This window comes from Panthera tigris, chromosome D3 (genome assembly GCF_018350195.1).
Source record: "Panthera tigris isolate Pti1 chromosome D3, P.tigris_Pti1_mat1.1, whole genome shotgun sequence".
NCBI classification, from domain to species: Eukaryota; Metazoa; Chordata; class Mammalia; order Carnivora; family Felidae; genus Panthera; species Panthera tigris.
The window spans coordinates 19365059-19391036 of record NC_056671.1 but is presented as its reverse complement, the minus strand read 5'-3'; the positions used below and the strand labels follow the sequence as shown (position 1 = coordinate 19391036).

Here is a 25978-nt window from a genome sequence, read left to right as displayed (position 1 = left end):
TGGCCTGTATTTAAATTTCTCATTTCTATAAGGATATAGTCATATTGGATTTGGGCCCAATCTAAGATCTCATTTGAACTTGGTAAAGACTGTGTCTCCAAATAAGGTCACATTTGGATATTTTGGGAGTTAATACTTCAGTACATAAATTTGGGTGGCAGGGGAGACATGCTTCAGCCCATAACACTGTACTTCTTTCCTCTTTTTAAAAAATGTCTAAACCTGGCTGATCATTATTTTTTTGTTTGAGTTTTTATTTTTTGGGGGGGGCAGTGGTTAACATAAAATTTACCATCTTAACCATTTTTTTAAATGTTTATTTTTGAGAGAGAGAGAGAGAGAGAGAGAGAGAGCGCGCACAAGTGGGGAAGGGGCAGAGAGAGAGGGAGATACAGAATCCCAAGTGGGCTCCATGCTCTGAGCCATCAGCACAGAGCCTGATGCGGGGCTCAAACTCAAACCATGAGATCATGACCTGAATCAAAGCCAGATGCTTAACCAACTAAGCCACCCAGGCGCCCCCATCTTAACCATTTTTTTTTAAGCCTTGGCTTTTAAAGTCTTTACTTTTTTTAAGTTTATTTGTTCTTGAGAGAGAAAGAGAAAGTGAGTAGGGAAAGGGCATAGAGGGAGACACAGAATCTGAACTAGGCTCCAAGCCTGACGTGGGGCTCAAACTCACAAACTGCGAGATCGTGATCTGAGTTGAAGTCGGATGCTTAACCAACTGAGCCACCCAGGCTCCCCCCATCTTAGCCATTTTTAAGCATACAATTCAGTAGTGTTAAATACATTCACATTGTTGTGCAACCATCACCACTGTTGATCTCCATAACTTTTTCTTCATCCCAAACAGAAACTCTACACCCAGTAAGCAGTAAGTCCCCACTGCCCTTCCTTCCCAGCCCCTAACAACCCCCATTCTATTATCTATCTCTATGAATTTGCCTATTCTAGGTACCTCCTATGTTATGGACTGAATATGTGTGCCCCCCCCCCCCCCCCGCAAATTCATACATTGAATCCTTCTAACTCACAATGTGATATTTGTAGGTGGGGCCTTTGGGAGATAGATCACGAGGGCAGCCCTCATGATGGGATTAGTGCCCTTATAAGAAGAGACCTGGAGAGTTAGCACCCTCTTTCTTTCCACCCACCAAGAAAAGGCCATATGAGGACACAGCAAGAATGCATCTGTCTGCAAGCTAGGAAGAGAGCTCTCACCAGAACCCAACCATGCCGGCACCTTGATTGTCCTCTTCAGGCTTCCAGAATTGTGCAAAAATAGATTTCTATCGTTTAAGCCACTCAGTCTATGGTATTTTGTTATGGCAGCCCTAGCAAACTAATACTTATGTCAGTGGAATCATGAAGTGTTTTTCTTTTTGTGACTTTCTTATTTCACTAAGCACAATCTCCTCAAGGTTCATCCATGTTATATAGCATGTTATAGGACTTCCTTCTTTTTTTTTTTTAAAGATTTTATTTTTAAGTAATCTCTACACCCAACATAGGGCTTGAACCTACAAGATCTAGAGTCACTTACTGTACCCACTGAACCAGCCAGGCACCCCAGACTTCCTTCTTTTTTAAGATTGAGTAATATTCTATTATATGTGTATACCACATTTTGTTTATCCATTCATCTGCCAGTGGACACTTTGGGTTGCTTCTGCCTTTCAGCCATTGTGAATGATGCTGCTATGAACATGGATATATATATACGTGTATCTCCTTTCCTAACCCTCCCCAGGCAGTGTGAAGGTGGAGGTGGGGAAAGTGGGTGTTCCTCCTGCCCTCTCAAGCTTACCTTGCCTAAAACAACAAATATGTGTTCTTCCACAGTTCAGGAGGCCAAATCAAGGTATATGGCAGGGCCATGTTTCTCTTGAGGCTCCAGGGGAGAATCTTGTGTTGCCATTTGCAGTTCCTGGTGGCCCCGTGCGTTCCTTGGCTTGTGGCCACAGCATTTTAATCTCTGCCTCCACCTTCACACAGCCTTCTCTTCTTCTGTCTCTCAAAAGGACGTTTGTCATTGGATTTAGGGTCCATTGGATAATCCTAGGTGATCTCATCTCGAAGTCCTTAATTATATCTGCAAGGACTCTTTTGCCAAAGTAAGTTCCATTCACACATGCCAGGTGTTAGGATATGGACATGTCCTTTTGGGGCCACGATTCAACACACTATAGTGTCCTTCCCACCTTCATGTTCTGGAGGGTAGCCAGTGTCTGCCTCTTTTTAGGTCTTGGAGTGGTCACTTTCTTAGGGAGATGGTCTTTGCTGCCCTGCCTGAGGGTCTGGCTGCCCCTCATGTGTGGCTTTGCCATGATGTACATATCATGTGACTCCTGGAATTCTGGCAGCTCACAGGAGCAGGGGCTGGGTCTGTGGTGCCTGCCATCATATGCCCAGCACAGTGCCTGGCATGAAATAGAAGTGTCATGGGGTACCTGGATGGCTCGGTTGAACATCTGACTTCGGCTTAGGTCATAATGTCGTGGGTTCAAGCCCCATGTCAGACTTTGCGCTCATAGCACGGAGCCTGCTTCAGATTCTCTCTCTCCCTCTGTCTCTGCTCCTCCCCTGCTCATGCATGTGCCCTCTCTCTCTTTCTCAAAAATAAATAAACACTAAAAAAAAAAAAGAAAAGAAATAGAAGTGTCATACATCTTGGCTGAATGTTGGGTACTCAACATTGTCTGAGGCCAAACTGCCTCCAAGAAACCTTTCTGAACCTTGTTGCAGAGTCAAGGTGGTGCTAAAGGAGAATAATCCCATCATCCGGTGACTGAGGGCTGCAGCTGGTGTTCCAGCCCCAGGCCCAGAACATAAATAATCTTTCCCTCCTCGAAGATCCAAGAGCTTTAGGCACAGGTGGGTCCTTGAAGATAGAAGAAAATCTTTTAACTGCTCTCTGGATGCTGATTGGGGGTCCTCGTCTACCCACACTGGGGCATTCAGTCTTTATTGCTAAAAGTCACCCTCAAAGTTGACCTTGTGGTGATTCAGTCTCCAACCAGCTGGAACCCAAACCACAGGTGTAAGAGTCATAAGAGCTATTGTGATTAGTCCGTTTGTCTCCTCCGAGAGAGCTTAGCCTTGTTCAGGGAATCTAGAGCTGCCTGGAGAGCTGAAGCATCAGGCCTGAGCAGGACAGGCTCGGGCCCTTCCCAGCTGGCATTTTCTGGCCTTTCAGGGAGACTTGCCTAGCCTCAGGGCCTTCTGTGTGCACAAGCTGGTCTGGGCTGTGACCTCCTACTACCCAGGTAGCCGGAGCTTTCCACACTAGCTTGGTGACGTCATTGCTGGGGTGGCAGCATGAAGTAGGATCATGGTCCCGGGATCCTAGGGTGCTCTCTTTGCCTCTCCTTCTCCCACAAAACCAAGGGCTCTAACAACAGACCTCTCTCCAGGATACAGTGGCCAACTAGATGGGGGACATCTTGTTTATAAAGAATTTTGACCCCCTTGCTGTAGATACAACAGAAGGGACAGCTGCCAGCCTGATGGCAGAGAAGAAAGCAGAAAGCCACCCAAACCAACCAGATATCTTAGAAAGTAAAGCAGCGGGTGGCCTGAGGTACTGGTGCCAGGCAGTGCTGACGTCTGTCCGGAATGATGTTCTTGGTCTTCAGGAAACAGCTGGATAATGTTCCGGGTTCCCTGTTTTAACAGAGGAAAACAGATCTTTTTTTTTTGAAGTGAAATGACATAACATAAAACTAATCGTTTCAATGCGAACAGCTCATGCTTAGTACAGTCACGATTTTGTGCAACCACCGCCTCTGTTTGGTTCCCAAACACTTTGATCACCCCTGAAGGAAATCCCATACTCATTAAGTATCCACTTTCTGTCTCAATGGATTTGTCTCTTCTGGACATTTCATATAAATGGAATCAGACAGTAGGTGTTTTTTTATGATCGCCTTCCTCAATTAGCGTAACGTTTCCAATGTGCATCTGTGTTACAGCCTGTGTTGGTACTTCATTCCTTTTTGAGACTGAATGTTGTTCCGTTATATAGATACTCTGCAGTTTATTTATCCATTTATCAGTTGATGGACATTTGGGTCATTTTACCTTTTGGCTGTTGTGAATAATGCCACTTGAATATAGCTTGTATTATTCTGGTACAAGTTTTGCTTTGAACACCTGTTCTCTCTCCTTTTGGTCATATGGAGAGGAATTGCTAAGTCATGTAGTTATCAGCTCAGCCTTTTAGAAATGTCTTCAGAAAATGACCAAATATGCAGGTGACACAAATGGACCTCGGCGTAGTCAAGCTCCACCTGTTCCTCTCTTGTAGACTCCTTTCCTTGTCTGAAAAATGAGCATCTAGACGTTTCTGCCTGTTAAGGGGTCAGAGTGGATTCAAGGAGATCAGCACTGTCCCTCACCCAGAGGAAGTGCCCAGGAAAGGGTAGCAGGTATTTTGCAAAAATGCCTGCCTGCTGTGGCACATTTGAGACTTTTCTACTGTTTGGGAAACTCACTTCCCTGAAGCACCGCAGATATTCCCTGACTGTACTTGGGGTTCTGCTACACAGTAAAGAAGCCAGCCGAGCCCCAGGACCCATGGCCTATCCTGTAGATAGAATCTGCTCTCAGCACACGGGGTGTGGGAGGAAGCCTCAAGGCTGTGCATAAGCGTGGTGTCCAGAGCCAGCTCGAACCTGTGGAACCTGTGTGCCCTTCGGTGAGACCTAGATCTTTCTGTCCCAGCCACAGTTTTCTGAGCCTCTCCTGGAGGGGCGATGCCTACCTGGCAAGACATCCCCAAGGACATGAGCTGCCGTCTGCAAGTCACCAGTACCACAACATCGTCAGCACTGTGCTGTTTGCCTGTGGCCCAGGGAGGGAGGGGAAAGCAGGGCTTTTGCAGATACGACGAGGTGGGGGCTCAGTGCCTGCATCTGCAGAAACCTGCCCACTGTAGCTGGCGAGCCACCGGAAAGAAGATGGTGTTTGATCCTCTTTTACCTTGGTAAAATACCGCCCAGCCATTTGCTAACAGTGTCAACAGGGATAGGAGACCACCCTGCCTCTGTCTTAATGCATAATGAAGTTCCTGCCACACCACCCCCACCTGAGTTCCCAGTATCCCTTCTTCTTTCCTCTCAACCCTGGTATGTGTTTATCAGGATCGCTCCCCTGGCCATTTACAGCTGTTCCCATATCTGTTCTGGGAGGGGAGGGCTGAGATCATAACCTTCGTTCCTTCTGAGGATTTGCTTCAGGCTCTTCTCTTGGGGTGCCTTGGTCAGAGGGTGGGACAGGAGCTGGGATCTGAGCCCTGTACCTCTGGCAGCAGCAAGGCAATGGAAGCAGGATCTGGGGACGTTCCAGGTACATTGGGTCCAGGAGGGCCTCTCCTACAGCTGGGAGACATGTGGCCGGTGGTCTGAGCTTGGTTCTGCACACGTGTCCTGGGAACCCTTGCGGCAGAGATCCCAGCAGGGCCTGGTAAAGGCCTCACAGTGAGATGCTTGCTTCCTGGCTTGCAGATAATGAAAATAGGGAAGGAGTGTCGAAGTTACTGGAGATGTTTGAACCGAGACTGGGCTAAGGGAAAGACAGGCTGTGGGGAGAGGCTGGGGGCCCCTGGAGGGGCTGACAGGACTGAAGCTGGGCAAAGGGCATTTGATGCTTTGAAGGCAGGTAACTCTGGCCCTCTGAGAGCCCTGAGGATGGTTGCTGCAGGGCTTTGGGCACCTGTGGTGCTGTGATCCTGTGAGGGGTCCTGCTCCAGCACTGGGTGTGATCTGTGATTACCAGATTCTTATGGGCTGGCAGGAATCTCATCCAGTCTGCATCAGGAAAATGCGGGTGGGCAGGGACGTGGCCTGGAAAAGATGATATATAAACTCTGTAAGAGTAGAGGGGTAGCTGCTGGAAACAAACAGTGGCTGTGCCAGTTGGACTGGCCTGGCCGTGTGACACTGGGCCTCCTTTTGAGGCTACATACACATAGCCGAGCAAGGCTTCCTTTTATTGTCCTTTGTTATGAAACAAATACACAGAAGACTATAATGAAGCCCGGGTACCCGCCACCCAGCCTGCTCTCATCAACTCAGGGAGCACACTGCTTGGAAGTTTCCATTCTGTGCTTATTTTAGATGTGGTTGCAGGGGGCTGTCCACATGAAGGGATTGAGCCCTCCCCACAGCTCAGCTACCCAAGCATTGCCCCTATCTGGGACGGATCTTAGGAATATGTGCATGTGGTATATACTTGTTGCATAACATCAAATGGAACATTTTAATCATTCTTAAGCATACCACTCATGCTCATTGGCATTTGGTACATTAATACTGTTGTGCAGCCATCACCACCATCCATCTCCAGAACTTTCTCATCTTCTCAGACGGAAACTCCGTACCCACAATACACCAGTTCCCCATTCCTTCCTCCCTTGGCACCCACCATTCTACTTTCTGCTCGATGGTTCTGACAATTCCAGGTTCCTCATATAAGTGCACTCACACAGTAAATTGAGCATTTTGTGACAGGCTTATTTCCCATAGCATCATGACCTCAAGGTTCATCCATGTTGTAGCATGGAGTCAGAATTGCCTTCCTTTTTAAGACTAAGTAATATTCCACTGCATATCCATACCACATTTTGCTTATCCATTCATCCATCAGTGGATACTTGAGTTGCTTCCACAGTTTGGCTGTTGTGAATACTGTTGCTAGGAACTCGGGTGTGCAGATATCTATTTGAGTCCCTGTTTGCAATTCTTCTAAGTATATACCCAGAAGTGAAATCGCTTGATCATATAGTAACACTATGTTTAATCTTTCTGAAGGATTTTTTTTTTTTTTTTTTTTTTAACCAGCATTGTCCTTGAGGTGTAAGAAGGGGATGTGATCTGGGCTGACGGGGACTTATTCCTCCCACTTGGTGGGGGTGGGGATGGCTGCCTTTTGTTCTTGCATCAAAGACTAGATTTTAGATTTGCAGAGTGCAGGGATTGTGGCTGCTAAGCCGACTTGCCTGGAGCGGAGGAGGTTTTGGATTTCACTGTGCACATCCCTTTTCCACACTCAGCCAGCCGCTGTCTGCCAGCTCTGAATGGGCCTCACTCTCCCCCGCCCTCCTCCCCGCTGGTTAGCTGCTCTGTTGATCAACCCTCATTTCCCTGAGCCTCTTGTAGCCTTAGGATCGTAGCCCCTTCCCCCTGCCCCCTCCTCTGAAACCAGTGTTTGCTTTCAGCTTTGGGTAGAACTTTGTAGGAGGCTCCGGGCTTAACTCAGCCACCAGGTTCCCAGTTCTTTGAGGTAATGAGACTTCCCACTGGGTGTTCCTGGTAGAGGAGGGGAGAGCAAGGCCCCTCTCTCACTTTGCTCTGGTTCTTGGGAAATGGCAGCTCCCAGAGCCCTCCAGTAATATACTTTGTGCTCGAAGAGATGCGGGGACCCAGGAGTGGAAAAACTGCAGTGTGAAAGGAAGTCCCTGTATGCCGCTTAGGATGGGCGACAAGAAAATGAGAGCTTTCCTGCTCCCTCTGTCTCATTTGCACTGGAGCAGGCTGGATTCACTGGGACCATGGGCTGAAGCCTCAGGTGGAATGCTGCAGTAGCAGTGACCAGCCATCCGGAATCCAGACATAAAAGCATCAGTTCCTCAGACATCAGTTTGGGGATATGTGTGCAGAATTGGAAACAGCTGGGTTTTTAGTTGTCTGATGGTTATAATTACCTTGTGGAGTCCGGCTATGGAACCTGGTTTTTCAGTCTCACCTGGTGGAGGTGAAGTGTCCGTATCAGAGTCAATGGCCCCACACAACCCTGGCCAGCAAACCTTTAGCAGGCACTAGGTTTTGCCCTGGGTTTTAGGACATTGCTAAGCTAGCACTTTGTTTCACACATGTGGAATCTTTACAGTCTTTGGAGAGAGCCCCCCGAGTCTGACCCTAAAGTTCTTACTTGGGGCGTCACTTGATATTAATTTGATCTTGAACATGAGCTCAATGTAGTTACCGGGACATCAGGTGGTGGTTCTCAGATTAAGGTTGCTCTTCCAGGTGATGAATCTGTTGACTTTCTAAAAGGTCATTATTTCAAAAAAAAAAAAAATGAACAGTTTAAAGTTTCTTAGGATGTGCGGACGCTGAAAATCCTGTGCTAATATAAAAGTGGAGTCCAGAGGAGGAGTGGGGAGCAGAGGAAGAAAGCTGTCGAAGGAGGTGAGGTCAGGAGGCAGGCAGGGCATGACTGGCTGACCCACACAGTGACCGTAACATTTTAGAGCTGAGTGGGCCTCTATCGATTGTATAGTTCACATGCCTGATTGTAAAATCAGGAAAACTGAGACACGGACAGCTTAAGTGACCTGCACTAATTCTCACCGGTAGGTAGTAACCTGGGCAGGACCAGAGCCTCACTTCTGGGAAATTCACACCACAGCCCATAGAACTGGCCCACCTGCCCCACCTGGAGGAAGTGTCCTGGGTTACAGAAGTAGAGCAAAGACCCTCCTGGCCCAGGGGGATCATTCAGGCTACCTGTGAGGAAGGCATCTGACAGCTAAAGCCTTCTGTCCAGGGCCTGAGCTGCCTTTGAAAGCAGCTCCCATGGAAGGCAAGTTTTCAGTAGGGGCTGCTGCAATACAGGGTTCATATCATGGATGTTGAGAGGACAAGAAGTCCTCTGTGTTCATTTTGGTTAAAAAGAATCTGGGATTCCCCAGAAGGAAATGGAAGCTGAAGTCAGACCTGTTTGGGGGCTGGGGTGTGGGGTTAGGGTTCTGCATTAACAGGGTTTTGTGTTTTTTAATACATTTAAACCCTCCCCATCTGTCCTCAGGGATGCTGGGCCAGAGCTGGTTGAGTGCCTTTGGAGATACTTAGGAGGAGGAGACAGAACTTGGCCTTGGCCTCTGACTGTCCTGGTAGGACAGTACAAACCCCAGCAGGGCTGAGCATTGATAACCAACACGGTGATGGTACCAGGAGCTCCTCTGTAGCCCATGGAGCTTGTTAGGGGACACGGTAGGAGCCCACCCAGCTCTGAGTGTCCCCTACCCTGTCTGCCACTTTCAACTCAGAATTGGCCTCTGTTGGAGCCCTCCTGCAGACACACAGGGCAGCAGAGCTCTGCCTGGCCTTTGTGGTCAGCGCCTGTATGCAGACAGCAGGGACACAGTGTGGGTGACAGCCAGCACAGTGCCAGCTCCCAGCTTGTGCCAGTGCAGCAGTCTTAGTCCTGGCTTCTTCCAGAACCCCCAGGAAGCCTTTGCAGCCACCAGGACGCAGATCTCCCTGAGCGTCTGATTTCATTGGTCTCTGTTTTTGAAGCTCCCCAGGTGGCACTAACGTGTAACCAGGGCTAAGGACACCTCTTAGAGGGCATGTGACCTGCTGGGACACAGAAATGGAGAAAGTGGGAGAGGCAGAGGTGTGTGAGGAAGCTGGGACGTAGGCAGATGAGTTGCACAGTGCACTGGCAGCCGTCATAGCTGGATGTGGTGAGTACCTGGTCACTCCAGCCACGGCTTCTCTTGGCTGCTGCATGGAAAGAACTGAGAAAATAGTCTCCCACTAGAATTGCAGGGTCGACTCTGGAAGCCTGTGCCTGCCTGGCCTGGGTGGTCAGTGCCACCTAGAGGTTGAGCCCCAGGCTGGGTGTGCTTGGTGGCGGAAGTTGTAATCTTGTAAATAAACACTGCAGAGGCTGCCTGTGGTGGTGACATTTGGACAGGACTGCTTGCCGATGAGTCATGGGGAAGGTGATGTAACCCAATCAAGATGACCTCAGAAATCCCATGGGCTGTGAAGATGCCCTGTGGAAGGAGTCAAGAAGTGACCCCCACATGAGACGTGGAGTGGACTGGGCCCTTGTGGGTTAATGTCCTGGTGAGGATCCATTGGATTAGAACAGTTCTGAAAACAGAGCTATACAAAGGCTGGCCAAGGGGTATGGGCTTTGTAATTTAGCCAGGAGGAAGGGGTGACTGTCTTCAGGTGCTTTTAGGATGGAGGTGTTCCGAACAGCATGGAGCCGGCCATAGGGTAGGCCACTTTTGTCCTCACAGGGACACTCAGGTTGGGGTAAAGATGGTCTGGGACTTTGCCACACCAGCTGGGAGGTGGGCTGAGAGTCAGCCAAGAGGCAGAGTGGGGTGAGGGGAAAGGGCTGCAGCACCCGTTCCCTGGGTTGGGACTGGTGGGCCTGGGGCACTGCTCACAGTGGCCAGGGCTTGCACCTGGAGTGGCATGATCTGAGCTTCTCGCCCCCATCAGATCCCCACGGACAGGTGCACAAGGACCATCCCTGAGAGCAAGATGCTAGCATTTGAGGTCCATCTTTCTGTAATGGCTCAGGCCCACTCCCAGGACAAGGGCAGATGTGCCCCAGACAGTGTCCTGAAAACCCAGTCTCATTGTCTGGGGGGCATACCACTGTTCTGGCCCTGCCTCACCCTGTGGTCTTTGCTCAGTCGGTTGTGAAGGTGCGGTCAGCCTACCTGAAGTCTTTGTTCAACACCTCTGGGTGATAGACAGCATCAGCCCAATGCCTGCTGGGGCAGGTGGGGTGTGGACCCTCCCAGGCAGAGCTCTCTCTGGCCCCTCTCCCTATATCTAACACAGCTGCTTCTCTACACACAGATACGTCATTTGGAACGCCACCTGGCTATAGCTGTGCTGCAGACCGGGCTGAGGAGCAGCGCCGGCACCAAGATGGGCTGCCCTACATCGATGACTCACCCTCTTCCTCGCCCCACCTTGGCAGCAAGGGCAGGGGCAGCCGGGATGCACTGGCCTCAGGAGCCCTGGAGTCTACCAAAGCGGTGAGTCCCAGGGTGGGAGGGCCAGGTGTGAAATAAGGCTTAGATCTGGCTCTGGCCTGCTGTCTACTTCCTAAAGGTGCCCTGCAGCACATCCACTCTCTCAGGGGCAAGTAGCAAGTAGGTGATGTCAGGAGCAACCAGTGGTTGAAGTCACTAAAAACGCCTTCTTTCCCCCATCCGGGGCACCTGCTGATCTGGAAACAGCATGCTAGGTGCTTTCAGCAGGGACTTCATGGAACTCTGTCAGCCAAGTGTGGAGGAGACAGGCAGCATATGCAGAGGCTGAGAATGCCACCACTGTCCTACCAGCAGGACGTGGTGGCGGTCCCAGCAGTGGTGCTGAGGGGCAGGGGAGGGGGACAGTGTCTGGGCTCTTGTCCTTGTGCTGCATGCAATGCACTTGCTCCTTTTTGCCAGAAGGAGTGCTGCTGATGACTCCATCCATTTGACCAGGGTCTTCCTCTTGAGGTATCATTGTCATTAACAGTCCTGATGTCACCTCCACTTTGGAACCAAAGCTCCAAGGTCATGTGGCTAGTGTGTATTGGCACATTCAGCAGATGCCCTCCTTTACTCCCAGAGATGGTCCTGGGCCCCTCTCTTGTAAGCACATAGCCCCGGGGTTGTTGTAGGCTCCTAGGGTAGTCCCACATGAGCTGGTGGCCTCACTGCTTTGATCTGTCCCATTGCCCTGGAGGGGCACTTCAGAGGTACATTAGAGCCCAGGCATGCACCCCCTACCTTTGGGACAGAGGGTGTCCCTTTGACTTCTCAGGTTCTTTCCTTCTTGAGTTGAGATCCTGTCCCTGGGGCAGGTTGCACCTCACTGTCTTCCTGTTGCCCCTCATGACAGATACCTTCCCTCTTTTGCTTAGCTTGTTTCTGATGATGTCCTCCCCAGGCTTAAATACAAGAGAGGAATCTGCTTTTTTCCGTTGTTGGTGGGAAGTGCCAGAAGCATATCTTTTCACTGCAGTTGCTTTTCTGCTGGGCTGATGCTTCAGCTGCAGGACTGCTTCTTATTTATGCTTTTGTGATTTCTAAAGACTCTGGCGCTGGGTAGGCTTCCCATTCTGAAACACGAGGATGGGAAGGGAAGCCAGTGTGTAACACACACCTACCTTGTGCAGTTTTGATCCAACATCTGGTTTCACTGTTTTACAGATTAGGAAACTGAGGTTCAGAGAGATGAAGTAACTTGCTCAAGGCCATGCAGCTACCAGATTTGAAGCCTTCTCAAATCCTCAGATGACACTCTTTTCTTTAACTACCTTGCCTTTCTCAGTGCCCTCCCTTGCTTCTTGCTTCACAAGCATGATTTGGTACAGACGGGGATCTTTCCAGTCCTGAATAAGCAGGCTGAGTCCTGAACTTGGGATAGGGCTGCCCTAGGAGGCTGATCTGCCCTCCTTGTGCCCAGACCCCATGCAGCTTGGCTGCCCATCCCCACCAGACTTCTGCCTTCAGACCCTCATCTACACTGACTTGGAGTTCTGCCCTCAGCTTTTAGTCATAATCTGAGGGCTTAACTGCTATGGAGCCTATCCACATCTGGGTGTCCACTCCCTCCTTTGGCCCCCGTGGGAGCCCATAGCCATGTCTCGTCTTATACATCTGTGCTTGCCAGACATGGGGTCTCCAATCCCAAGTATGCCACCTGGCCCAGAGGAGGTGTCAGGGAGTGAGTGTCTGGAGAAGATGGGAAATTTTCCTTTCCTTTCCTTTCCTTTCCTTTCCTTTCCTTTCCTTTCCTTTCCTTTCCTTTCCTTTCTTTATTTTTTAATGTGTATTTTTGAGAGAGAGAGACAGAGCGTGAGCAGGGGTGGAGTAGAAAGAGAGAGGGGGACACAGAATCTGAAGCAGGCTCCATGCCCCGAGCCATCAGTACAGAGCCTAATGTGGGGCTCAAACTCACAAACCATGAGATTGTAACCTGAGTTGAAGTCAGACGCTTAACCAACTGAGCCACCCAGGTGCCCCTCTTTTCTTTTTTATTGCATTCACATACACATAATGTAAAATTTTCCATCTTAACCATTTTGAAGTATGCAATTCAGTAGTATTAAATGCATTCACCTTGTTGTACAGCCATCAGGACTGTCCATCCCCCTAACTCTTCATCTTGTAAATCTGAAGATCTGCACTTATTAAACAGCTCCCTACTCTCCCCTGCCCCCAGCCCCTTTAAACCACCATTCTGCTTCCTGTCTCTATTAACTACTTCACCTCATGTAAGTGGACTCACACAGTATTCATCTTTTTGTGACGGGCTTATTTCACCAAGCGTAATGTCTTCGATTCATCCGTGTAGTAGCATATTGCAGAATAATTCCCTTCCTTTTTTAAGGCTGAATAATATTCCGTTGTACATATATACTACCTTCTGGTAATTCATTCATTGGTTGGTAGACACTTGGGTTGCTTCCATATTTTGACTATTAAGAAAAATGCCACTATGAACATGGGAGTACAAATATCTGTTCGAGATCCTGCTTTCAGTTCTTTTGGGGGAATGACCCAGAAATAGAATTGCTGGATCCTATGGTAGTTCTGTTTTTAATTTTTTAAGGAGCCTTCATACCATTTTCCACAATGGTTGCACCATTTTATATTCCCACCAACAGCCAACAAGCATTTTGGTTTCTCCACATCCTTGCCAGTACTTGTTTTCTGGGTTTTTTGTTTGTTTGTTTATAGTGGTTCTCCTAATGAATGTGAGGTGGTAAGATGGGAATTTGATTGGAAAAGGACTGTGTAGCTTTGTTCCCGAAGCCCTCTGGTTAGGTGTTTGGAGCCCTGGGGCGGACACCCTCCACTGCCCTAAAGATAGACCTGGCATTGACTTTCTGGTTTCCCTGGCAGTGCAGTGCCTGGACAGTGAGACTTTCTTCTTTATTTTTTTTATTTTTGGTTTGAAGAAGACAGCTGTTACTTTCTAATGCCCACAAGCAGCATGCTGGTCTTGAGGCCCAAGGTGCCCAATCCTGACCAGTTAGGCTGGGGGAAATCCCTGCTTATCTTTTCCTACCCTCCCAGAGGATGCTCATCTCCATCTACTGAGCTTGAGCTCTTTGGGCTGGGGGGCAATCAGGAGAACTTTCTATGCGCTCCATGGCAACCAGGTGGCTCAGTGAACTCCGAAGTTGCAGGTCTGTTCCATGAATGCCTGTCCCCAGGGGAAGGTAGGGAGTCAGCAGAGGCCAGGAATCCTCTTGCCTGGGATGCTGTGGGAAGGACCCAGGCCACCTTGGGTGGGTCCTGGTGACCAAGATTACCTTCCAACCCTGAGGGCTTATGACATTCTCCACCCCTGGACGTTCTGAGGTGCCTGCTGATGTTGACCAAGCTGTCTGCATTTCCCCCTTGAACGATGACCGTGCAATCCCAGATGGGGACAGAAGCCGCAGGAGAGGGCAGGCTGCCCCCAGGCAAGAGCCATCAGGCATACCTCCATCTCTTCATGGCCAGGTGAGGATACATCTTAGCAAGCCCCTTGGAAGAAGAGCAGGCCATTTTGATGACCACTGCCTCTCTCTGCTGGGAGGGTAAAGCTGACATCATTGAACTGAGGGAAGCAAAGCAGTATCATGGACACTTCTAGAGGCTGTAGTCAGAGCTGTGGGCTAGCAAGTAACCTTCCTTCAACAGTGTCAGGGAAAGGGGTGAGGGTCTGGCATCACCCCCAGCTGCCATCCTGGGGTCAGTGGCAGAGGGCCTGTGTTCTGCCAGATCAGCATGGTCAGTCCTTCCTAGCGTCCTCAAGAGTCCCAACATCATCCCACCTATTTGTTTATAAGGGGAGACGTCAAGGCACAGAGACGGGAGCTGACAGTGGTCGAGCATCTCCTCACTGGGTTCTGTGACACGCTGTGTGACATTGCTCCCCACAGTGACCTGCCAGGCCCTGTCCCCAGCTTACCAGCAAGAGGCAGGCCCAGAAACATTGGACCTCAGCGAGAAGGGGCTGATACCACCTCAGCCCACATTTCTCACATTCAGGGGCCCTTCAGTGAGTGGCAGAGCTGGATAGGTCTGCCAGCCAGGGACCTTTCGTGGGCACATAGAGGCTGAGAAAGCAAACACACACTTGGATTCTGCTGCTTGGCAGAAATGCCATGCCCTTGGGCTGCCTCAGCCCATTGGGGGCCCATGGACCCTTTGGGGATTTTTTGTTTGGGGTGGGGTTTTTGTTTGTTTTTTTTAGGTGGAAGTCAAAGTATATGCACATATTCAATCAGTCACTCCTACTGATTGAATGCAAGTGAAATTGGCAGTTTTTACCAGGGAACTCAACAAGGGGCTCAGGAATGTTTGAAGACAAACAACCCTGCTTTATAACTTTGATACTGGCCATCACTTGATTCAGTGTATCTGGTCAATAGTTGTGCTCATGGAACAGAAATTGTAACTCTGAGTCAAGCTGTTATCTGAGCAACCACAAGTTCATTCACTTTTATGATTCACTGGTTAGAGATGCTTTGATTGTTCCGGTCCCCCAGTGAGGCTCTGCAGCAGACAGAGCAGGATAAATGTTGCGTCCCTATGGCTCAGCTTGGCTATAAGTGCGGAACTCTGGGTCCTGACTTAAATAGTGATAATGTTTGCTCACACCTGTCCTCTCTGCAGAGTTGAAGAGAGCAGGTATTTGGTGCCAGCCCAGCCTGTATGCTTCCTCCTGAGAGCCCTCCCGGGTTGGTTTATCAGTGGGCAGGCATAAGAACTGTACTGCCTGCCCTGAGTGTTAGCTCAGATCCTTATGCAGAGGCCAGCCCCTGGCCCTCTGCTGGCTGGACTCTAGGACAGTGGCCAGCCCTCTTGCCAGTGAAGGCATGGCCCCTGCCCAGAGAGGAAGACAGGGTCCTTTGTTGAGAGACCTGGCTGTCAACTCCCAGCTGAGAGCAGCCCACCCCTTCACAGCCAGGGTTTTGCACTCTGATCACCCTGGCTCCCTCAGAGTAGGGCTGGGGGTAAAGGGTGCTCCCCAAATTCTGCCCTGCCACTCTGTTCCAGCTCCTGCCCTTGTGGGCCTGGTGGCAGTTCTGTTCACCTGGGTCCCTCTGTCAGCTTTCCCACCTTGTCATGCCCAGTTTGTTTTTATCTGCTCTGTCTGCCTCAGGTTTGTGTGGCTTGCTCCGTTCCCTGCCCTCTGCCCCTGCCCTGGCCCGAGTAGAAGTGGGAGGCCTTCCTTCTGGCTTGCTGCCTTCTTTTTCCAGTTGCCCTTCTCCTCCGGCTTTCTCTCCACCACGATCTCCCCACCGTCATGATCCCAACTGGATTCACGTGCCCTTTCCAGAACTGGCATGTGCGCAAAGCAGGGTTATAAATAACCCTGGTCCTGGCCCTGCCCTTTGTTCTCTATCTTCTGCATTTCTTTCCCGCCCTCTCCAACAAGGCAGAGTTGGCTGACTTCTGAGCCGTCCCTGTCTGCCACCAGCCCCTAGCACCATTCTGGGGCTCAGGAGACGATTCCTGGTCCAAAAAGAGGTATCTGCACCCATGTCTTCTCCCCAGCCTAGCACATTCCCTGGGCCAGACATTCCCCTGAGCTGGCCACACCCTTCAGAACAGGGAGAGCTGGAGCCGGCGCCTTCCTGCCTGCGCTTTTTTTCCTCCCAGCTTTCCAAATTGTGTGGGTGGGAATGAGACGCACTGCCACCCATGTGAGCACCGGCATCTTGTGCTGGGTGGGGCTCCACCACCACCACCCCAGCCCCCCCACGGGTGCTCACAGTAGCAAGATTGTTCCTCAGCACACAGCAGGGCTGGGGGTGACTGCTGCTGCCCAAGAAGCCTGCTGTGCCCTTCACCTTACCTCTTCCCTTGCTTGGGGCACAAATTGCACCTGGACACGATGGGAAGCGTGTTCAGGGTCATCAGAGCTACTTCTCCCAACGGGCTGCCACCATGCATGGTGACCTCAGTGGGCTGAGATGATAAGAGGGGTCAGCATCCCCTACCCCTGCACAACTGTGCACTGTGTGTCACAGACTTGCTGACTGTGGTGGCACTCTGGGCCCTGGAGCAGGCTAAGCTCACAGTTCTGGATCTTGGCACCTGCTTGTCAAACAGACCAGGGTCCCAGAAGAGCACTCAGAGCTTCACAAAGGTACAGCCAAAGCTAGGGCCCAACCAGGAGTTCTAGATCCATTCATTCGTTGGTTTGTTTGTTCATTGTCTTCATGGAGCACCTATATGTTCCAGGCACTTTGCTGGCACAGGAAGTTTCAAGATCAGGCACAACATGTCCTAGAGATTTCTGCCTGTGAAGCCACTGCCCAGTGTGCCCTGGGTGGGGGAGGGGGTTCTGTGTGTAGTGGTACCTTTCCCTGGAGCGATACTTAGCCATGATCTTGGTGGCTGCCTTGTATGCATGCATGAGTACATGCACATACTTGGGCATGCATGTACACACATATGCATGCACCTAGCTCATGCACACTTAGAGATTCCCAAAGCAAAGTGGTGGTTCAGGAAGACTTTTTGGATGGTCCCACAGTGGGCAGTTAGGATGTGATACAAGCCTCAGGGACCAGAAAGCAGAAGCAGGTGGGACATGGGGATCGGGCCTTCCTTCCCCAGTTTATACCCAGGCAGCTGATGCCCAGGGCAAGAGGGCAGTTGCCCGAGACTGGGGCTCACCAGGCAGGCCTGGCTCTGTAGCCCTGTCCCCCGACTCCTGGCCCTGGGTGCTTCCTGCTGGGCCAGCCATCTGTGTCACTGAATGCCTCCCTCCTGCCACTTCAGGAAATTGGAAAGGGAAGCACGGTTGGGAGCACACAGTGGGGCCATACTGGGGAGGCCCTGATTCTAGTCTCTGTAGAGACACCGTGAGGCCTGAGCTGGCTTTAGGTCCTTCCTCGAACCCAGTGGTTCTCACCTAGGGGCGATTTGGCCCCAGAGGACATGTGGCAACATCTTGCAAACATTTGTGGCTGTCCCAGCTGGGGGTAGGAGTGGGTGTTGCTCCTGGCACCTGTGGGTAGAAACCAGAAATGCTGCCCAACACCCTATAGGGCCCCCCAGCATCCAAAAGAGAATTCTTCAGCCCTAGATATCAGCAGTGCCGAGGACCAGGCACCTGCCCCAGACCAGCAGTCTCCCCTGAGTGGTTCAGGAAAGTGGACCAAAGGGGCAGCACTCTGGTTCTACACCCGAGGGCTACCACAGTGTGGTTGTCTCATGTTCACCCATAGGTGGAAAACCAGTGGCAGAATGGGCAGGGGTGTTGTCTCAGTTTCTGAGGACTACAGTGGACCTGTTGGCATAGCCAGGCAGAGGGAGCATGGGCAGGCAGTGGGCACAACCAACCTCTGACCCTGACTCCCTCGCTAGTGGCCAGGTCACAGGCCCCCTCCAAGTGTGCAGAGCATAGCCCCCTGTGCTGCCCAGATACCCAGCTGGCCCATGGGGGAAGTGGCCAGTTAGTCATACAGCAGTTTTTATCACCTTTGGCATCAATATTTTCTATTAGTTTACTGGGCAGCTGTAACAAAGTCCCACAGACCGGGGCATCTTTCCCCAACTGCCCAGCTCCATGCTGCCCATTTCTCAATGTCATGACAAAGGGTGGCTCTTGGTTTTGCTGGATGACCCCTCCAGAATTTTCAGTGACCATGAACAAGTGGCCGACTGGCCGAGGCTCCAGTGCCTCCCTTTATTTCTACATGGAGCCTTCTCCAGAGGCTTGTCCTCAGGTTGAGAAACAGGCCTTCCTCTCTGAGAGTGGCCACATAGGGCATCGTCCCCCAGGTCTGACCTCTGTCTGTTTCTCCTGCAGAATGAGCTGGACTTGGAAAAGGGCTTGGAGATGAGGAAGTGGGTGCTGTCTGGAATCCTGGCTAGCGAAGAGACTTACCTGAGCCACCTGGAGGCGCTGCTGCTGGTGAGGAGCGGGGAGGGCCTGAGCTGGGCCGGGGCGCGCTGCTCACAGGCCCCAGGTCAGCCATCAGAAGGCAACCCCCCTTGCCTGGAGTCCCTGAGACATCGGTAGGCGGGCCAGAAACTTCCCCTCTGTAGAAGTTGGGCTTCCCCGTGGGGCAGTGGACACTAACATTAGGACAGGTGCCAAACCAAGGTGGCTTTACATTTTTATTTTTAATGGAATTTAAAAAGAAAAACACACGTGTCACTTAACCATGACTTTCTGTGGTCACACCATGCACCTGAGAAAGGGCAGGCCCTCTCATGTGTGCCACTCCACCTGTCACCTGTGTCACCTCACCTGTGCCCTCTTCCAGCCCATGAAGCCTTTGAAGGCTGCTGCCACCACCTCTCAGCCAGTGCTGACAAGCCAGCAGATTGAGACCATCTTCTTCAAAGTGCCTGAGCTCTATGAGATCCACAAGGAATTCTATGACGGGCTCTTCCCCCGAGTACAGCAGTGGAGCCACCAGCAGCGAGTGGGTGACCTCTTCCAGAAACTGGTGAGTGACTCGGAACAGGTGCATGGCAGCCTCCCAGGAGCTTGCAGCTCTACAGGGATCAAGCCTCTCCCTTGACCTGCAGGCATGTGTTGCCAAGGGCTCTGGGACACCGAACCCTTATTTTAAGGCTCCACACTCAACGTGGGACTTGAACTCACGACCCTGAGATCAAGAGTCACATGCTGTACCAACTGAGCCAGCCAGGCGCCCTTGGAGAATTTTTTTTTTTTTTTTTAAGTGTTGTGGGGAGGGGAGGTGTGGTCACTAAAAATCAAGGTAGCGGGAAAAGTACCCCTGGAGCCTGAAGGAGGGCCCTGGTAGAGAGAGGTGGGGAAAACCCACCTTAGCTCCTACCAGCAGCTGTTTTCAGAAACAACAGGCATATTTAATGCTGACTTTGACAGGGACACCTTCATGCCTTATAGAAATCAAGACTGGTTCTTATGGATAGACTAGAGAAATGCAGGGCAGGGTGGTTTGTAACTGCAGAGTGTGGACTGAGGCATAGCCTCTCAGTGAGAGGCAGTCTGGCTCCTGAGTAGCAGGGTACAAGGAGGCCCATCTCACCTTAGCTGAGGCAGGCCCTATAAGGCAGGTCCTGTCCTCACCACTGAGGGGGTGAGAAGCCTGAGGAACTGCGGGTCACTTGCTGGGACTGTAATCCTGTTTTGTCTCCAAAAGGAGGGCCTTTGCTGCTGCCTTCAGCGGTCATAAAACTGAAGGATAGTTGGTGCTGGATGACAAAATAAGAATTTCTGAAAGGGCTTGATGAGCCCATACTGACAAGGAATCCTTATGGCCGAGGTGGCTGTGGGTTCAGGCTGTGGCCGTTCAGGTCCCAGAGGCAGAAGCACCCGATCAGGACAGAAAGGGCCCACCGTGAAAGCAGGTCAAGGGCCTCTGCAGCCCTTTGCTGACCACAGGACCCAAGAAGAGCCAAGGATATGGCTTCTAAAACATCAATGGAACCAATAAAACCTAGCAATCAGATGAAAGATGCTGTGGCAGGCCCCTTGGCACTGGCCAGGCCACATCTGGGACAGGGATTGGCTTGAAGTGCATATTTAACCAAGACCTGGGTCAAGTAAAACTTGTCCAAAAGGAAGAAACAGTTAAGGGACTCGGGAGGAAGGAGAAAACCCGAGAGCTGTTGGATCGACATCTGTCTTCCAATATACAAAGTTCCAACGTGTGTGGAAAGGAGTCCCCACCTCTTTTGCAGTTCTAAAGTGTGCAACCAGTCAGTCCCTTTCAGAGGAGGCCATGGGAGAAGGGAGTCTGAGTAGAGGAGTTTAGCAGCTGTCCTGGGCCTGCCACTGAAGGCAGGTGCCAGGCAGGACCCTGTAATAGAGGTTCTACTTCTGAGGATTCCTAATCCCAAGACCAGATTATCCAGGCGCCCCATGGACATGCTTTTTTCCTGGAGCCTTCCTGCTCCCAAGGGAAACCAATCCTCCAGGGGTAGAGGTGGCCCAAGGTCACAGGCCCCTTCCAAGTACTCAGAGCACAGCCCTCTGGGCTGCCCAGACCCAGTCCTTGCCTTGGCTTGCACCTGGGCTTGAGTGATCTGCTCCAAGGTGTGGCCTTCCTATTGGTGGTCCTCTCTACACTGTCCTGGGCTGCAGCTACCTTGGACTCCAGGCTGGAATGAAGATACAAGAAACACATGAAAAAATGCCTTTTTGTTCAGATTCCTGTCACATGAGACCCCTTTCTCCATAGCCAAAAAGCAGGAGACTGTATTGGTGCAGCACCCCCAGCTCTGAAACCCACCCTCACCCCATTTCTCCCCGTGTGAAGTGTCAGCAGGTTCTAACCTAGTAGATTTGGCTCAGCCTGTAGCCCTCCTTAGAATGGGAGAATTGTGTTGTTGAGAAGAAACTGCAACAGCACTCTTCCCTGAATAACATTCCAACATCACTCAGAAAATTATCTTTCAAATGTTCATAGTTCGACGAACGCCAGAATTTGGAAAATTTCTTCTGGTTTCCCTGGTGTGCTTGAGCTACCTTTGTGGGTCAGATGTTGCAGCAGGACTGAGAGGGAGCTACAGTGGGAAGTCATGCCCCGGAACCAAGTGGAGAGTGTTCATGTGCGCCACCCAGCTAGGAGCTGGGGCTCTGCCGTTCCTTTCTGACCAGCACAAGTGCGGTTGGCCCCACAGATGGCGGGGGGGGTCACCCCATCAGGCTCCCTAGCTGGGAGAGTTTTAGGACCAGGGGAGCCCGCATTGCTATGCCCCAGTTATGACACCTCCCCTGCCCAGGGATTTATGAACTGTGTCTGGTAGTTCAGAAAGCCTGGATCCCTTCCTGCAGGAACGTACAGGTTAACTGCAATTGCTCAGGGGTTTGTTTCTGTCCGAAATTTTGTCAAGCTATGTTTTTGCTTTTCTGATCCTTTCAAACTTCCAGAAAAGTTGCAGAAATAGTACAAGAATTCCCATGTGCCAGATACACCAGTTGTGACATTTTGCCAAATTTGTTTTATCTTTTTCTCTATCATTTTTATAAACATGTGTGCACATGTGCACACACACACACACGTGCTAAATAATTTGAAAATAACTTGCAGATATATCTGCCCTTTTACCCCTAAATACTTCATTGTGTACTTGCTAAAAACAAAGACAAACTCCTTCCATAACCCGTAGTACAGTGATCGAATTCGGGGACTTTCATATTGGTGTGGTGCTGTTATTTAATATGCAATCCATATGCAAATTTCTCCTGTTGGCCATCATGTTCTTGATAGCCACTTTCATTCCCTGATTCAGGATCCAATCCAAGGTTACAAAATGGACTTGCTTTTCACATCTCTTTAGTTTTCTTCAAACTGTACCAGTTCCTTGGCCTTTGCTTATCTTCCACGGCCTTGACATTTTTGAATGGTATAGGCCATGTTGTGTTTGTCTGATGTTTCCTCAGGAATAGATTCAAGTTTCGTGCTTCCAGCCAAAATGAAACAAAACAAGCCACAGCAGTGATGTCGTGTCCTCCTCAGTGCCTCGTATCAGGAGGCACGTGATCTCTATTTATCCCATTATTGGTATAGCTTCATTTTAGATTAGCTAAAAAGATTAGACTGTTTGGGCACTTCTCAAATGCCACATGGGAGATGGGAGTTCCGTAGGGAAAGGGAGAAGGAGAAGTAATGGAAGGGATTCTCCTCTCCCGGACCTTGTATCAGTTTGCTAAGGCTGCCACAGTCTGCACAACTTGAACAACAGAAATGGATTTCCTCATAGTTCTGGAGGCTGGGGTTCCGAGATCAGGCACCAGCAAGGTTGGTCTCCTGAGGCCTCTCTCCTCAGCTTGCAGATGACCACCTTCTCCCTGTGTCTTCACAGGTGTCCCTCTGTGGGTCTGTGTCCTTTATCTCTTCCGAGAACAGCAGTCCTACTAGATTAGGATCCACACTAAAAACCTCATTTTAACCTATCTCCTCTTATGCCCTCTCTCTAAGTACACATTCTGAGGTGCTGGGAGTTAGGGTTTCAACATAGGAATTTTGAAGTGATGCATTTCAACAGTAACATCCCCTCTGGGCTCCTCACCAAATTATCTAAAGCAGCCCCATAGCTTTCAACCTCTGTTCTCAGCTCTTTGGTATATTACGTGTTTGTTGATTAATTTATCATGTATCTTTCCTGCTACTGGCCTCACTGTGTCCGAGTGATTTGCGGCTGTGGTGACAGTGCCTAAAGCAAGTCTTTGTTGGGGGAGGCACTCAGTGACCGGTGACGGAGACAGAGAAAGAGATGCTCTGGGTCTGACTGTCGTAGCTATTGGTATTTGAGAATGCAGTGACTTGTCAGGGTGATCAGTGCAGCAGGGGCCCTGCAGGGCCTCCGTGCAGCCCCCACAGGGAGCGGAGCCAGAGACCAGACAGTGCCAAGGGCGCCTGGCTTACCCAGCATCTGGGCTTGTCATCTGAAGAAACATAAAATTCAATATAAATGCAAATGCATATAGAAATAAAATTTAGATTCAGCACAGAACAAACACCAGGATCAGCTAAAGCTTTAGGCTTCCAGCTGGTCGGCTGCCGTGGGAAGGCCTGGCCAGCCGGTCACCAGGGTCCTCCATTAGCCTCCCAGGCCTGGCTTTGCTGGTACAAGATGGGGGCTGGTTTCCCCTTGGCTGCCTCTGAAGGTGACCTAGGGCCCACATGTGCATACATACACGTGTGTGCTCACACACACACACACACACACACGCACGCACACTCACACTTGCCCTTGGAAGCTGTCTCTCAGTTGAGTATCTGACCAGAAGGTTAAGTGAAGAGACCCTCTGTTAATGCCTTTGGTTTGACACAAGACAAATAAAATGCCTCTCGCCTTGCAGCTGGCAGCCAGCAGGTCTCCTGCACGCCAGGTGTGGCATATAATACCTGGACCCCCCTTACCAGGTTTGGGCTGGGCTCATGTCTGGACAGTGGGAGCCCGTCTTCTCCAAGAGCAGCTAGATTGCGTGTTCCTAATGTGTTTGAAGGGATCAGACATGAGCGGAGCACTGTGGCTACCATAGGCCAGGGGGGCGACCTCCTTGTCCACTAGAGTCTCCTGCAGCCAGCACGAAACGGTGCCACTCCATCCCACTATGTATGTAGACTCTTGTCCGCGTTCACTGACAGCCTCAAATTTTAGCTACTGCCGGTGGCACTATTAAAATGAGTGAGGTGGGAGGAACAAGCAGCTGTGGAAGGAAACCATTACCTGCCTGGGGCAGTGAGTCACTTCTCAGCATGTCACTTGGGAAGAGGGAAGCATGCACAGTGCGTGGGGGGTGGGGGGAAGCAGGTGGGATGCGATAGCGGGAAAGAGCTGAGGTGTCTGCAGCTCTGTGCTGCCTGCTGCACCTGGGATTTCTCCAGAGTGTGCACGGAAGCCCATTTCTCAGAAAGATGGGGAGCAGCAGCACCTGTCCTGCACCTGTCCCACACTCTCTTCCTTCCTTCCTACAGGCCAGCCAGCTGGGTGTGTACCGGGCCTTTGTAGATAACTACGGAGTTGCCATGGAAACGGCTGAGAAGTGCTGTCAGGCCAACGCTCAGTTTGCAGAAATCTCTGAGGTACTCGTGACACTGTTCAGACAGGTGCACCCCTCCACCTCCCACGGGTAGGATGTGGGCTGGCCGTTGGTACACCATGACCCGGGTGCACCAAGCCAAGTTCTGGTGGTAAATCTCAGCTCTGTTTCCAGATGTTTCTGGGTTGGCTCTGTCAGCCTTGTGTGGGGACTCTGTTGTGAACAGATAGGAGGAGCAGCTCCATGAGTTCCCTGACTCTCTAGGGTCCAGGACTCAATTCTGGGGCTCTGCCAAGTCCCCCAGACAGATGCTGTCTTGTACCACCTGTGTGCAGTAAGGAGTGTCCGTAGTTCTGTCTCATGAGCAGAGGTCTGGCCATGCGAGTCCCGAGGCCAGCTATGCACCTTGTCACTAGAGAGCAGGTGGGGAGGTGTGTTTTGCTCCGTTTCTCTTGTAGCCTGCTGGTGACCTTGCTCACCAGGGAAGCTGAGCCCTAGCACAGGGGCGTGGAGCTGCTATAGCTGCTCTCTCTAGACCCACGTGGGCAGAAAGCTCCAGGCTGGAGCTCCAGGAGGACTGAAACCTCAAGCCCCCAGTATTAGCATGAGGGGCCTCAAAAGACTTTCTCAGATACACAGGACAAGTGGCCTGTTGGGGCTGGTGCCCATGCCTGGACCAGGACCTGCAGCACCTGCCTCCCAGGGTTCCCGGCGGGGGTTTTCCCCACCCTTCCACATCCTGTTTCTACCCTCTGCATCGGGGTGACATTTCCTCTTTCTGGGCCTGTCATCACTTGTGATGCCTCCAGCTCCTCGGAGCTCTGACTTGCCTTCCCTCCACCAAACAAGGATTCTAGATGGAAAGGCTCCAAGGGAGAAATTAGCATAAGAAAGATAAATGGAAACTAGAAATAGGGAGTGAGTGGGGTCTCCCTTGCTGAGAGACAATCATACCCTATCATACCTGGCTTTGTTCCGGGGGCTTTGTGCCATTTTGTAATTTATCATGAGAGGTGGCATGTTGTGGGTGCTGATCGTCCCTCATGGTGGTAATGGGTGCCATGCTGTTCCTCCAGAGCCCGTGGGGCCATCCACTCCCTGCCTGGTGCTGCTGGTAACAGGCTGCATGCACCCAGGGTTCCAGGCTGGCTCCAGATGTCCCTCCCTGTCATTTAGACCATATCTTTCTTTAGGTCATTCACTTAGCAACCCTCCCCCCCACCCCTGACAGCTGCAATGTTGGCACAGAATCCTGAGTGACCTTGACAAATTAGAGACCTAATCCTTTAAGAGCAGGCTCTAGTTAAATGGAGCCAAGCTCAAGTCCACCCAGCCAGGCTTCTAGAAGAGGAGGGAGGAAGCAATGATGGGACACCAACCCAAGGTCACGTGGTCCCACTGACCATGCACAGGTGGGAATCTGAGCTGAGGCAGGGATGCCGGGAGGGTGACAGCATCTTGGGGCCAGCCGAAAGCTGGTCCTCAGTGAAGCTTGTACTTTGGAGGCATCATCCACTTTGGTTCTCCACCTATATTTTTTAAAGAGACTCAGAGAGATTGGAACCACCCAGACAGAGCAAAATGGAGCCAAAGGAAACAGAAGCAGCAGGCTGTGTAGAGGTTCACTCTGGGGGTCAGAACTCAGACGTGGGGAGTGGATGGTCACCTCCAGGAGAGGGAGCTGTGGAGCCGTGGTCCCTCATCTCCCAGTCCTGACAATGAGCCAG

General features: G+C 50.9%; 1 protein-coding gene across 1 annotated transcript in view; it reads left to right on the top strand.

The window, feature by feature from the left end:
* Positions 1–25978, top strand: part of BCR (BCR activator of RhoGEF and GTPase) — a 127432-nt gene that overhangs the window by 54292 nt on the left and 47162 nt on the right. Inside the window, exons 2-5 of the mRNA XM_007092344.3 lie at positions 10614–10795; positions 18573–18677; positions 19033–19218; positions 24187–24294. Coding sequence (XP_007092406.2) covers positions 10614–10795; positions 18573–18677; positions 19033–19218; positions 24187–24294 — 581 coding nt within the window. The remainder of the gene's footprint in view (positions 1–10613; positions 10796–18572; positions 18678–19032; positions 19219–24186; positions 24295–25978) is intronic.